At 42.8% G+C, this 15653-nt stretch overlaps 1 protein-coding gene across 2 annotated transcripts in view; it reads left to right on the top strand.

Moving 5' to 3' along the window:
* DCDC2 (doublecortin domain containing 2) overlaps positions 1–15653 on the top strand; it is a 135965-nt gene that overhangs the window by 47458 nt on the left and 72854 nt on the right. For both annotated transcript variants that reach the window (XM_040432877.1, XM_040432878.1), the window contains exons 3-7: positions 4931–5007; positions 5099–5230; positions 5877–6023; positions 6795–6849; positions 14517–14700. In XM_040432877.1, coding sequence (XP_040288811.1) covers positions 4931–5007; positions 5099–5230; positions 5877–6023; positions 6795–6849; positions 14517–14700 — 595 coding nt within the window. The remainder of the gene's footprint in view (positions 1–4930; positions 5008–5098; positions 5231–5876; positions 6024–6794; positions 6850–14516; positions 14701–15653) is intronic.

Below are 15653 nucleotides of genomic sequence, written 5' to 3'. Positions count from 1 at the left end.
TTTCTCCTCTAGGCGTGTCTGGAGTCTAGTATGATTTTTAATCACATTACTAGGCGAGTCATTTCTTTATATATACAGTACAGACCAAAAGTTTGGACACACCTTCTTATTCAAAGAGTTTTCTTTATTTTCATGACTATGAAGGCATCAAAACTATGAATTAACACATGTGGAATTATATACATAACAAACAAGTGTGAAACAACTGAAAATATGTCATATTCTAGGTTCTTCAAAGTAGCCACCTTTTGCTTTGATTACTGGTTTGCACACTCTTGGCATTCTATTGATGAGCTTCAAGAGGTAGTCCCCTGAAATGGTCTTCCAACAGTCTTGAAGGAGTTCCCAGAGATGCTTAGCACTTGTTGGCCCTTTTGCCTTCACTCTGCGGTCCAGCTCACCCCAAACCATCTCGATTGGGTTCAGGTCCAGTGACTGTGGAGGCCAGGTCATCTGGCTCAGCACCCCATCACTCTCCTTCATGGTCAAATAGCCCTTACTTTCAAAGTTTTCCCAATTTTTCGGCTGACTGACTGACCTTCATTTCTTAAAGTAATGGTGGCCACTGGTTTTTCTTTACTTAGCTGCTTTTTTTTTGCCATAATACAAATTCTAACAGTCTATTCAGTAGGACTATCAGCTGTGTATCCACCTGACTTCTCCTCAACGCAACTGATGGTCCCAACCCCATTTATAAGGCAAGAAATCCCACTTATTAAACCTGACAGGGCACACCTGTGAAGTGAAAACCATTTCAGGGGACTACCTCTTGAAGCTCATCAAGAGAATTCCAAGAGTGTGCAAAGCAGTAATCAAAGCAAAAGGTGGCTACTTTGAAGAACCTAGAATATGACATATTTTCAGTTGTTTCACACTTGTTTGTTATGTATATAATTCCACATGTGTTAATTCATAGTTTTGATGCCTTCAGTGTGAATCTACAATTTTCATAGTCATGAAAATAAAGAAAACTCTTTGAATGAGAAGGTGTGTCCAAACTTTTGGTCTGTACTGTATATATACACACACATTTTTCATCTATGTTGTGCCTCGTATTATGGTAGACTATATACTAACTACAAATGTTTTATCATTTTGCTGTTTGCCAATAGTCCCCCACAGAGGATGTAAGTATAAATGCTTTAGTACTGGTAATGAAAAAAATCCAAATATTTCCTATAATTGGGGATAGATTTTTCTAAATTTAACACGATTTAACGGACAAATTAAACCAGATTGATTGGTTGAAACGGCCATTCACATTACACAGTCTTTGTGTTCAATCGAATGGATCAAACGGTGAATAAACCTAATCAGTTGTAATTATCCCCAATCCTAGGATCTGCATGAGCTAAAATAGCCATTGTGATAGGTAACCGTCCACCATATATACTGTATATTCTCACATGCATCTCTTTATAGTCCATAGACTTCATATGGAAGCATGATGGAAACATATGGAATGTCCTCAGCTGTCACCAATGTCACAATATAGAACAAATTAATATATAATCATCCCCAAATCTAATATACTAGAGCAGGCATGGGCAACCTGAGGCTCTCCAGCTGTTGCAAAACTACAACTCCCAGCATGCCTAGACTGCCTACAGCTATCAGCCTACATTGGGGTATGGTGGGAGTTGTAGTTTTACAACAGCTGGAGAGCCGCAGGTTGGCCATCCCTGTCCTAGAGACTTAAAGGGGTTGTCCGGGTTCAGAGCTGAACCCGGACATGCCTCTATTTTCACCCAGGCAGCCCCCCCTGACATGAGCCTCGGAGCAGTTCATGCTCCGATGCTGTCCTTTGCCCTGCGCTAAATTGTGCAGGGCAAAGGCATTTTTAGGAGATCCGGTGACGTACCAGGGCTCTCCATGTCGCTGACAGGAACCCCAGGACGTCACTGGCACTGATGGGCGGGATTTAGCTCTGCCCTAGCCAGTAAAACGGCTAGGGCAGCGCTAAAGCCCGCCCCTCAGAGCCTGTGACGTCACCGAACACACTGCCAGGCGGAAGTTACCGCCCGGCAGTGTGTTGAAAACAAAAAAGCCTGTGCCCTGCGCGATTTAGCACAGGGAACGGGAGTGCATCGGAGCATGAGATGCTCTGATGCTAGCCTCAGGGTGCTGCCTGGGTGAAAAAAAGGGTATGTCCTGGTTCAGCTCTGAACCCGGACAACCCCTTTAACTGCGTCATTATAAATGGAAGAACTGTTTTCATATGTAGCTCTCGTGTTTCTTCCATGTCGTATAGTTCATGCATGAAATTCACCGTACTTGTAGCTGTAGCTTGACTGTCCGCATGCGATTACTTATAGCATCATAGATGTGACATTATAGATGTGATAAAGCGTTGTTCATTATTAAGATACTTTTATAAGAAATGTTCTTATGTGTGAAAATCAATGACGAGATTTGTTCCTACATCGGCACGACATGAGTATTACAACACTTGCCCTTGGTGGTGGATCCGGAAATAAGATGTATTCCAGGACCATTCGTATAGAGAAAAAAAAAAGACATCTCTCTTGATGGTGTTTTGTAATGACTGATGTAAAAAATGAACACACATCATATAGTACATAAGAAAGATAGAACCAGCCCTGTACTGTACATTGCATGGATCCAGTGATCACCCCATTTATTGCTCCAGTTTCTCTGCTATCTTTTCTTTAGGCTGGCAGGCGAGGGGGTATGTCCTTTCTAAGGCCTCTTTCACACTAGCGTGTACACCGCGTTGGCGTATTGCGGACCGCATTTGCAGATCCGCAATACACGGGTGCCGTTCCGTAGGCATTCCGCATCCCGGATGTGGACCTATTCACTTGAATGGGTCCGCAAATCCGGAGATGCGGAATGGTGCGGAACGGAACCACGGAACGGAACCCTACGGAGACACTACGGAGTGCTTCTGTGGCGTTTCGTCACGTACTTCCCTTCCGCAAAAAAATAGAACATGTCCTATCTTTTTGCGGAACGGCCGGATCGCGGACCCATTCAAGTGAATGGATCCGCGATCCGCTGCGCCTGCCCCACGGACTGTGCTTGTGTATTGCGGCCCGCAATACGGCAACGGGGCGCACACGCCAGTGTGAAAGAGGCCTGAGGTGGTGTGTCCTATGTCAGGGATGTGTTCCTTCTGCTGCAGCTCTCTCCCTGTAAGGCTGAGTTCGCATCAGCGTTCAGCCTTTCCGTTCTCCTGCTCCGTTATAGGAGCAGGAGAACGGAAAGGACGGATTCGGCACATAACTGAGCCGAACGGAGCCTACGGACACCATAGACTATAATGGGGTCCGTTAGGTTTACGCTCAGAAGATGATTTTGGAGCGAAGATAAAAATGTTGGTCATGCGGGACTTTTGTCTCCGCTCCAAAATCATCTTCTGAGCGGAAACCTAACGGACCCCATTATAGTCTATGGGGTCCGTAGGCTCCGTTCGGCTCAGTTATGTGCCGAATCCGTCCTTTCCGTTCTCCTGCTCCTATAACGGAGCAGGAGAACGGAAAGGCTGAACGCTGATGTGAACTCAGCCTAACTGTTACAGCTTCTAACAGTAGATGCGGTGGCAGTTGAAGGATCGAACTGAGCATGTGCGACCACCTCAGTAGGTGGACATGCACATTACTTTACATATAAAACACTAGGGGGCACCGTTATAATAATGAAGAGAATATCTCTATAACTATGTTTAGATAATAGTATACATATAGAACATGTTTATGATAGTGAAGTGTTTGACTTTTGTACCAAGTACTCAACTGCCAGCCAATATTTGTGACATTTCTGCATAACTACATGAAGGTTTGACCTTTGAAGGTGTTTTCTGGTTCAGCATATTGATCGCCATTAATATGGGGTCGGATGTTCAGCACCCACTCAGATCAAGTGTTTGAATGGGCAACAGCACTGTCCTGCAGCCTCTTCAGTGTTTACCTTGGTGCATCTATGTGTACGCCATGCAAAAGTAGACATTGTGTAGGCCAACGAACTGAGGTACAGAAAACATTGAAGAGAGTGCAGCGCTTTCACAAGAGTTGTGACCCCTTCAAACAGCTGATCACCAGGGGTGCTGAGAGTCAGACCCTCATCAATCTGATATTGATCTTGAGGATATGCTCTCCGTATACTGATCCTGGAAAAACCCTTTAACATCTATCATCTCAGAAGTATCCATAATACCAGTCTGCTGAATAGCTAAGCCAATGGCTAACCTTTACGTCCCATGATAATAATGTTCATTACATTCTTGCTCACTGTACAATGTAAGGAAAAGCAGCATTCGACTTGATCAACATAATGGGGGAGATTTATCAAACTGGTGTAAAGTAGAACTGGATTAGTTGCCCATCGCAACCAATCAGATTCCAACTTTCATGTTTCACAGCTCCTTTGGAAAATGAAAGGAGGAATCTGATTGGTTGCTATGGGCAACTAAGCCAGTTCTACTTTACATCAGTTTGATAAATGACGACAAATGTTTATTTAGTCCAACATATTATTGCTACTTGTACATATGATTCAAGGTGATCAAGTTGGAGATTGCCCCTCTTTCCTAACAGTGCTATGTAGACATGGTCTTAGTAAGTTGATGCATTTCCTTATATTCATTACTGTTGTATGCTCTTTTTTCACATAACACCTACCATCCAAGTCGTATTGAAAGTAGTACTCTTTATGTGGTCCTCATGCTGCCTTGGCAGTCCTAGGGCCTGTGTAATCGAGAGAGATGTTCACCAGGGAACTTCCTTATCTTGAGGCTTCTCCAGATGGTCCCAGCCTCCATTTGTGGAAGCAGTTCTCATTATTTCACAGAGTCTTGACAAAATCCCATGCCTACAACTGTAGCCATAGAGAGACCATGTAACTATTAAACTATATCCTTTTTTTTATTGTAAGAGTGTGAACAAAAAGATTCTTATTGGTCTTTTTTCAGGTGAAACCTGTGTCCCACAGCAGAATCAATGTATCGGCAAGATTTAGAAAAAATCTTCAAGAGCCGTGTACTGTGTTGTGAGTAATCTCATGTTCTCATTTAGATCATGGTATTGTTTTATATTGAACTATATTCAGATTTACTATGTTTATTGTCTTTTCCCTTCAGCCTTATTGCTAATGGTGATATCATGAACCCAGTGGTGCGTTTATTGATACCTGGGAAAGTCCTGGATCAGTGGGAATTTGTTCTTGCCTTGGTTACAGACAAAGTGAAACTCCGAAGTGGAGCTGTACACAGGTACTTGCTTTATTTTCCGTAACGGGCAGTGGGTATGGACCCACTGTGCCAACTAACCAGTTTGAAAGCCTGAGGGCATTGTCCTGGGGAGCAAAAAGGGAAAGATTAAAGTTTTTTTTGGAGATTTTAATACTGATGACCTATCCTCTGGATAGGTCATCAGTTTCTGATCGGTGGGGGTCCGAAACCTTCTCTCAGCTTTCCGTAGGCCAAAGTTGACACATTTATGGGTCAGGTGGCGTTGGCACAGCTCAGCCCCATAGAAGTGCATGGGGCTGAGCGCGAAACCCAACACAGCCGCTATACAATGTATGGAGCTGTGCTTGGTAAGCACGGAGAAGGCTGCAGCACTCACAGGGGAAAAGGTCATTTCTCAAACAGCTGATTGGTGGTGGTCCGACACCGGGGACCCTCGCCGATCAGATACTGATGACCTATCCACAGGATAGGTCATCAGTATAAAAATCTTGGAAAACCCTTTTAAATCTGTCAGTGCTCTAAGGAAGTTGGCGGATGACAGGTAACATTCTGCTGGCATTCGCCAAATCCAAACTTGTCCTTAGACTGTATTTCAATAAATCTGTGTAGATAATACCAAATTTATGAACAAATCCAATAAATATGAATCCCTGATCATTCCCTTTAGATTATACACATTAGAAGGAGTTCCCATTCAAGATGGCTCTGAATTAGAAAATGGACAGTTTTACGTTGCAGTCGGCAGAGAAAAATTCAAAAAGTTGCCATACAGTGATCTGATATTTACAAAGTCATCTGTTAGAAGGGCACAAGGGTAAGTTTAGAGAACTGTTTTGCCTTATGTTAGATGTTCCTTACTGACCTTGTGTTAGACAGTATGTTCCATATGGTGTTTATTGTGGTCTTTCTCCCTATTGCAGTATAGCATAGATTACAATATTTTATAAAACAAATTTCATCGTTAAAATGTTGAAGCCCTCTAAAGGAGTTGTCCCATGAAAAATATTCTACAGTTTTCAAACCAGTACCTGGATCTGGATGCTTGGAATTAAAAATTTAGCATAGCCAAAGAGTTATACAATAAAATGTATCTGTATAGTGCCTACTGCTGTTTCCACTTTTTCTTATTTCTTTGTCCTTCTCACTGAGATGGTCGCACATGCTCAGTTTCATCCTTCAACTGGCTCCTGAGCTGTGATAGGGAGAGCATGGACACGCCCCCTTAGCTGCAGCAGAAAAGACACTCCCCTTGATCTGTCAGCTTGATATAAATCTAGCAGAGCAATGAATGAGGAGATCTCTGGATCCATGTGAGGTCCAGGGCTGGTTCTAGCTTTGTTACAAAGAGATATGCATGGACTATATGATCTCATATTTTTTACATTAATCATGGGATAACCCCTTTAACTAGAGATGTGGCTATTCTAACTACTATACATATCAGCACAAGGAGACTGTCTTAATACAACAGCCACTAGTATCCTCCTATGTCCCTCCTCAATAGTATTATCCCAGTATCTCTACTTTTATGGTTTAAGTATTCATGATTATTTTTTTCTTTTTCCATGTCCACAAAATCAAATAGTTCTAAAGCATCGTCATTGCCTCCCATAAATGGATATAGAAAGTCTAAGGAGAATGTAAGTAACGTGTAAGAAAAGTTGTGCTCATGATTGTGAACAAAATTAACTTGCATGCAATTGCTATTTAAAGTAAGTACATAACAAGCAGGTCCCAGTGGAACTATCACTCTCATCATCTTGTACACATACATCCTTTGAGATCCATAGCCTCTAAGTTTAGCACACTGGATATAAATAATGGCCTATATTGCTGCTTAGTTGGCTCTGCTCATTTTATACCATCACATTGTCACATCTAGACTAGAAATATATATTTCCCATGGATTTTTGGTTTGGGGCCTAGTCCTGAGAGTTGAATGTGAGGTTGTTCTTTCCGGGCTCATTACCTGAGTAATGTTTGTTCCATTTGGACCTTAGTAGAAAAGTGTTTTTTTCTGTAGCAATTGGAATGGTATTCATAGTCATCTCGTGGGCTCGTCAGTTGGGCTTCTATAGAAATCAATATACTTGACATACTGGGTGGTAACTATGTGATAGATATGGAGTTTCAGCAAACAAGTTTTATTGTTGCCTCTGAGACAGACCGTGTTCAAAACCTTCGAACATAACACTTTGTCATGAGCTGGAAATCTAATAAGCATGATTTATCTTGCTGCAGACATAAATTTAGCTTTCCCAGTAGATAAGTCCTCATTCACAAGGCTGAATCATGGTCTGAGGACTCCATAGTTGAAGGTTCATTCAATTGAACTTAGGTCTTCAAAAGATCAAAGATAACTAGGAGCAGAGGGCACATTTTTGATATCACATGTTGGCTTCTGATGTGGACTGGCCACAGACCCTACAGGGAAATTTCCTGGTGGGCCGATGCCCAGGGGACCACCTGACACCTGAGCCCTCCTCAAGGCGACCAGCTGGTTACATAAAGACCTGATGCCTTCAGCATTAATTAATATTAGAAGCATCAATTACTTATCCACCAACGGCTGCAGATGCCCTACTGTATCACCCGTTAGGGCGGTGATAAAGTTTAATACTGTGACAAGGATGGCAGTATATTGTGCTACACTATGGAATTTTGTTCTGCTGGGTCGGTATTTTGTGCTGCACCGTGGTATTTGGTTCTACTGTATTTTGTACTGCATTGTTATATTTTGTGCTGCACTATGGTATAGCAGGCCCTGCCTAATTCTGTTCTCCCTTCCTATTTTTCTGTCAGTTTTGACTCTCCTACAACATGGGGCCACTTTCATTTTTTTTTTCCAGGGCCATTTTGAGTTCCCAGGCCGCCCCTGGTTGGCTTTATTACAGTAAAGCAGAATGCCTTTAAAGGGGTTGTCTGGGCTTTCTTCTTATTGATGACCTATCCTAAGGATAGGTCATCAATATCAGATCGGCGGGGGTCCGACACCTGGCACCCCCGCAGATCAGCTGTTTACGGAGATGGTGTGCGGAGTGCGCACGTGCTGTCTCCCTTCTCTCTTCCTGTTCGCTGCTGCTGTCCAATAGACATACAGCGGAGAGCAGGAAGAGAGAAGGGAGACGGCACGTGCGCACTGTGCAAGCACGACCATCACTGATGGATTGCAGGGAGGTCTGTAACCATTGAAACGAGCAGTGTATAATGTGATAGAAAAATGAATCCAGCCACCCACGGAAGCAATATGGATAATAACAATATATTAGTAAGTGTCTTGTATTAACTTTCTCTACATGATAAATGCCACTTTCTGAAGTGAGACAACTCCTTTAAGGTAGTATAAAGTCAAAAATTCATTTCTAACAAAAAAGATTTCATCAGAAGAGTCTGATAGCTCTGCTTAATCTTCTGTGTCTGGTTTTGTGAGATTCTTGATTACGCTGCAGTTCCGTGCCAGAAACCGGCACTGTCGGATGTGTTTTATTCAATTTTATCATATTAATTCACTTCATTTTGACCCTCTTCTACAAAATCACATACCTGTGTGCTATAAATAAAAATGTTGAACTATGGCAGAATTTCTTTTATTTTTTTTTAATGCATTCTGCCATTATAAAGCATTGGTATTAATTATATGTTAAGTTTTATGTAGTTTCTTTAATCCAGCAAAATGACTAAAAATATAAATAAAAGCAATGGCTGACAGAACGTGGTAAGGAAGGAAGGAACACATTCCCGTGACTCAGTACTTAAGGGGATAATTTAAGGCTATTACAATAATAATCAAAATTAGTATTTATTAAGTAAATCAAGAATAATTTGCACTTTTGTCTGGGATTTGTGTTAGGAGTTAATAATTCACGACAAATAGCATGGAAATGACTGGACAAAACCAGACCTATACATATAGTGAGTCAGCATGGAGAGCGTACGGGCAATCTTTAACAGAGTTCACTACAGTTGGCTGGACACCGCATTAAACCGGCATCCTCCTCCTCCTTCATAAATAAAACATCAACCTGAGATGGTCTGAGTGCCATACGTTGTTTATTGAAGGGGTTATTCTATAAAAAAAAAAAACAGGCAGAAATTCTATGAAAAAAAAATCTTCACACCTCTTTAATCCTCCACCGATCCAGCGAACAACCTTCAACAGTCTCCTGGTCTTTGTTTACAAATAGTGGGTTCGTAATCACTGCCACCAATCAGTGGCTTCAGCAGTAACGTGCCATACCACTGGCATCATGGCTGCCCTTGGTGAGCGGAGATGCCAGTAGTACAACGTGTGACCACTGGCTGGCCTCAGCCGCCATGTATAGGCCATTTGTAAACATGGATGCTGGAGCTTCTGAATAATCCCTTTAAAAATGTTAGTTTATGGATTAGAGGTCTCCATAAATGCATAATAATATTCTGACTAATTTTATATAACATAATGTATTCTGATTAAGGCTGAGTTCATATCACCGTTTAGGGCGGGTTTACATCACCATTATGGATTCCGTTTTTGTTTTCCGTTATAACATGGTTATAACGGAAAATAACTGAATCCATAAGACGGGAGTCAAAACGGAAGCCTTTAAGAGGCATTCCGTTTTGATCCTTCATAATACAAGTCTATGGGCAGCATAACGGATCCGTCCTGGTTTCCATTATGCAGGAGTCCGGTCCTATATGTATTTTTATTGTATTGTATTGAATATAGATTGTGAATTTTACTTTTTACTATTGCGTGTCTCTTTTGGTGTTAATAGTTATAACCATGTTATAACGGAAAACAAAAACAGAATCCATAACGGTGATGTGAACCCGCCCTTAGCTTTCCGTTCTTCTGATCCGTTAGAAGAAGAGGAAAAAAAAAGCTAAAACAGGATCCAGTTAAAAAAAATGGATCCTGTTGCATCAGTTGTCATCCGTTTGAGCCATTTCCACATGAGATCCAATTTTTTTAGGCTACTTTCACACTAGCGGCAGCCTTCTCTGGCAGGCTGTTCTGGCGGGTGAACAGCCTGCCGGATCCGTGCTGCTACATCTCGTAGTTTTATTACGTCCGCCTCTCTGTGTGTTTGCCGTGCTGCCGCCGAAACTCCGGTCCACCCCCATTATAGGATCACGTTTTTTTTCCTCTTTTCTTCTGATGGACCAGAAGAACGGAAAGCTAAATGGTGATGTGAACTCGGCCTTAATGGGTTTTCTAGTGGCTAGACACTGATCACCTATCATCCGGCTAGGCCATCAGTATAAGATGGGTAGAGGTCCGATTTCCCGCACCCTCTCCGATAAACTGTTACCTTCTAATGCCAGTGCCAGACGTCGACGCGAGAACGCCCCTACTTTTTGCTGTTCCTTTAGTATTGACTTTGTGGCCTGTTTTCTTCCTTTGTGATTGAATACCGCGCACTAATATTTCCCAATACTGAGGGCACATTTTGAGATCAGCATTGCCTCATTTATGTTTAGTTAACCTGCACACATTAAACAACTCTCTGCCCTGTGTCCACAGAACAATTATTGCAGCGCTGCTCCTATGAGATATTTATTCCACTTTTAGAATGGCCCCATTGTCAGCCTCCTGTAGGCAGCATGGTCAGCTCAGTGATGAAGACTACTGTAGAGGGGGTATAGGTACTTGCCTCATGTACTTGCCTGGGTTTAACTAAGTTGTGAATGTATTTCCTGGAGGAATAATAGGGGAACATCACAATGGAAAGTTCTAAGAAAGGATCCTCTGGAATTGCTACTTTATAGGGAACATAAACAAGCCAGAGGACCACAAGACTCCTATCCCTAATTTATTATGAAGATGGGAGGGTGTATCTTATTTCCTAGAGAACCAAACTCGTGTTTTTCCACAACATGTGCTGATAAAGAACCTCCAGGAAGATCATTCATAATGTAAGACTAAGCAGGGGTATATACAGAAATCATGGGGGCTTAGTATGAGCTCCTCACCCCTCTAAATGCTTAGACAGATTTACAAAAAAATGATTTACATCATTTAAATCATGTTTTTATGTTAAACATATATATATATATATATATATATTTATTTTTTATTTTTTGGTGAGTTATCTGTATTAAAAGAATTGTAAACAATCCTGCAGTTTTCACGCTGGCCACTAGGCCTAAAATATGTTCCGACTTCTTTTCTTTTGAGAGAAGCTACATGGGCCATAGACACAATGGACAGGAGAGGACCTCATTGACTTCCATGGGAGGGAATAGATAAACTGTGATATCACCGATTCTGAATGGCGGATTCTCTGTCATTTTAAGTCTACCTGTGAGGATAATGATAATAGTTATCTGTACAGAACAAGAAATCAAGACTTATTATCAGACCTAGTGGCCAGTGCGAAAATTGCAGGTTTCTAAATATATATTTTTAAATATAGTGACAAATGGTGAAATATAGTGAAAATTTCGCTGATGCAGATGTCCCGCTTTCCTGTGTGTAGAATGATGTCATTGCACGTGTGCAGTACAGGTTTCGTCTGCCCAGCTAAGACTACACCGCCACTGCCTCGCCCTGTCACTCAAAGTGGGAGCAGGGGCATGTCCAGCAGGGAAGTGAACAAAGCTATAGGTGCAATGGTGACACTCTTGGTGCACCAAGGAGTTCATTTACATAAAAGAAAAACGTGAATATCTCTGCAGCGCGGCCACCGATCGAGATGGGGAGAAGTGCATTGAATCAGATGGGAAGTTATTTGAGCTCCCATGGTCGGTCTGCTTCAGTTTAGATGAATGACCAGCTGTCATTTTGTGGCCAGCTCGTCCATATCGCGTTACTCACTTTGTAACGTGCAGTGAAGTGAGGACAATGACATTGATTATATCTCAACAGTGTTTCCATTATGTCACATGGTTGTAACTAAACCAGCAATCAGGGTTTTTTGACACCTAAAAGGAGGTCACACAATGGATATCATGTGTCCTGGCCTGCTTCTATTCATTCTACATATAGCATGAAGGATCGATCATCCAGCCATGATTTACAATGAATGTTACAGTAATTCTTTTATACACCTGACTGAGATACTCCTCTGGAATGTATTTATTTGTGTGGTAACCAGAGGAACGGCAGGAGCCCGAGGACGTCTTCTGGCCACCAGATAATGGCCCATAATTAGGCAGGTTGTTGTAGACAAGAGAAGAGATGACTTCTGCTGCTAAGGAAACGCTCACCGCAACTGCGAGCACAGAGTCCCCGAGGAACTGTGGGCCTGTCATTGGGGACTAAAGGTGTTTCGGAGCCAGTGGAAGGTGTCCAGTAAACAAGTCTTTAGCTGAGCATTTCATTATCCCAACACTATCTATCTATCTATCTATCTATCTATCACTATATCTATCTATCTATCTATCTACCTATCACTATATCTATCTATCTATCTATCTACCTATCTATATCATGAAAGAAAAAAGAGCAGCACCCTTTGGCAATAAGTTGGGTCCAAATCCATTAAAGGGGTTGCGCAAGAATGGGGGGGGGGGGGGGGGCGGGTGTATAACCCCCGACCCCACTTGGCCGGACCTCTAAAGGGAAGCTTACTTACCTGCTTCCCGGTGCTGGCTCTCCGCTCCTTCTCCTCCAGGCCTGCGATGCTCCACTGGACTCCCTCGCTGTAAATATCAGGTTTCACATCACCACAACTCCCCGTACGTCATGACCAATGTGTGTGTTTTTGCGGTTAGCACAACCCCTTTAATCCTTCATATATATACAGTATCAAAATAGTATTTTTCTACTCTATATATTTATCTATCTATCTATCTATCTATCTATCTATCTATCTATCTATCTATCTATCTATGTCTGCTTTAGTAACTACTTGCATTCCCCATGTAATAACAATTCTGGAGCATCTATTCTTATTACTCTGTGCTGTACCATTTCTTTATTATTCTTTCTAGAAGTTATGAATGAATTACTAGCAGTTTGCAATGAATTCACAGTTGGGGGTGTCCATGCGCAGTCCAACACTGGCAGCAGCATAGGCGTGCGCAGTCTAAACCACAAACACACACACAGCGCGCGCCTGTGTATATTTATATATATATATATATATATATATATATATATATAGCCTTTATGCCATTAGCCCCCATTATAAGCCCTTATGCCTCATTAGCCCCCATTATGCCTCATTAGCCCCCATATGCCTCATTAGCCCCCATATGCCTCATTAGCCCCCATTATGCCTCATTAGCCCCATATTCCTCATTAGCCCCCATATTCCTCATTAGCCCCCATATTCCTCATTAGCCCCCATATTCCTCATTAGCCCCCATATGCCTCATTAGCCCCCATTATGCCTCATTAGCCCCATATTCCTCATTAGCCCCCATATTCCTCATTAGCCCCATTATGCCTCATTAGCCCCCATTATGCCTCTCAATAGCCTCCATTATGCCCCCAGCAGCCTCATTTTTTATAAAATAAAAAAACACTTACCTCTCTGCTCTTGGACGCCTCCGCTCCTCGCCGCCCGCGATCCTATTCCTCCTGCTGTCGGCTGTGCTCTGAACTGGCGCGCACAGCGTGACATCACAAAGCGCCTCACACTGTGCGCAGCCCTGCACAGCCGACAGCCGAGGACCAGGAAGCGGTAAGTACATAGCGCTCACCGCTTCCTGGTCACCCGGTACTAATGAGCGCTTCCAAAATGGAGGCGCTTCATTAGTATTCGCCGGCCAGCAGGCTTGATTAGGGTGTGCCCAGGCACACACGGCACGCCCCGTGCGCATGCCTATGGGCAGCAGTGATTGTATAGTATCAGACTGTACAGGGACACACTCCCAATTGGTAACACCCATCTGAACCTTTACTGCAAACTACTAGCAATTCATTCATAACTTATAGCAAGGATAATAATGGAATGGCACAAGAATAAATGCTCCAGAATTGTTATTAAAAGGGGGATCCAAGTAGTTGCTAAAACAGACATGTCAGGAGAGGCGACGGTCCTTTTTAGGAAGACCTTTTGGCATTTTGTACCTTCCAGCTCTTCTAACCATAACCTTGCTACCCACCTCAGCATCAAGCAGTCACTTGTAAATATGAAAGCGTGTTTTATTTGAATGGTAGTTAGGAATTCTGTCAGTTATATATATTTCAGAGAAACCTGGGTGAAAAGTATTACAGCCACCAAAATCTACAAGCAGAAATATGTCCTAGTGATCTGTTCAGTGGTGATCAGAGATGGGTAGACCGCCTGGCTTCTTGGTTCTTCACTTAAGCATTTGCCAATCTATAAAATGTTATGGATAGAAGCATACAATAACCGTACAATCTTGTTGACAGAGGCATGAGCGTCACGTCAAATCTACTGGAGGTTCTGCTGATACCGTGGAAAATCTCATATCTCCTCAACCACCTAAGACAAAAGCAAAGAGAAATCCGGAACCTCACGTTCTCCACAAGCCTGTCCGTGTGAAGCAGAAAAAAACAATAGTAATGAATAATAATGTTGAATATCAAGAAAATGGTGAGTAACAATGACCATGGGGAATGTGGTGCTCTACTGCAGGGGTTTTATATTGATGATCGATCCTCAGGATAAACCAATATCTGATTGGTGGGGGTCCGACACCCGACATGAGTCTCTTAGTGCAGATTTGTCATGCTACGAATTCCGCCATGGATTTTTCCATCTTTTGTGGATATGCCAGAAATGCTGGAAACTCCAAAGGGAACACAACAAGGGCAGTGAAGAACAAACTATTAACATGATCCATAAAATTGTTAAAGAATTTCATCTTAACAGATCGAAAAGCTTAAAACTCTAAAGATGGGCAAGATCTAAACCTTAAAGGGGTTGTCCGAGTTATTTTTATTGATGACCTACCCTCAGGATAGGTCATCAATATCAGATCGGCTGGGGTCCGACACCCGGCACCCCCGCCGATCAGCTGTTTGAAGAGGAGGCGCGCGCCGTGCCAGCGCTGCCTCCTCTTCACTGTTTACCTTCTTGCCGTTGCATCTGCAGCGGTGAGCAGGTGTAATTACACCTAACCGTACTATTCATTTCAATGGTATTGGAGCGATCCGTCCCATTGAAATGAATAGGACGGCTTGGGTGTAATTACACCTGCTCACCACTGCAGATGCAACGGCGAGAGGTAAACAGTGAAGAGGAGGCAGCGGTGGCACAGCGTGCGCCTCCTCTTCAAACAGCTGATCGGCGGGGGTGCCGGGTGTCGGACCCCAGCCGATCTGATATTGATGACCTATCCTGAGGATAGGTCATCAATAAATATAACTCGGACAACCCCTTTAAAGGAGTTCTCCGGTCATTTAACCTAACTGGTATTCAGTACTAACCTGTGGAAGGAAGATGTTTTACATAGTACTTACCTGCCCCTCGCTCTGCCGATCCCACAGGATGCAGGCTCATCCTCCCAGGTCCAGACCGGACGTGGCCCCTTTTTTCCTGTTCAG

Source organism: Bufo bufo, chromosome 5, assembly GCF_905171765.1.
Source record: "Bufo bufo chromosome 5, aBufBuf1.1, whole genome shotgun sequence".
Classification (NCBI taxonomy): Eukaryota; Metazoa; Chordata; class Amphibia; order Anura; family Bufonidae; genus Bufo; species Bufo bufo.
Note: the sequence above shows the minus strand (reverse complement) of the source record. Positions and strands in the feature narration are given on the sequence as shown.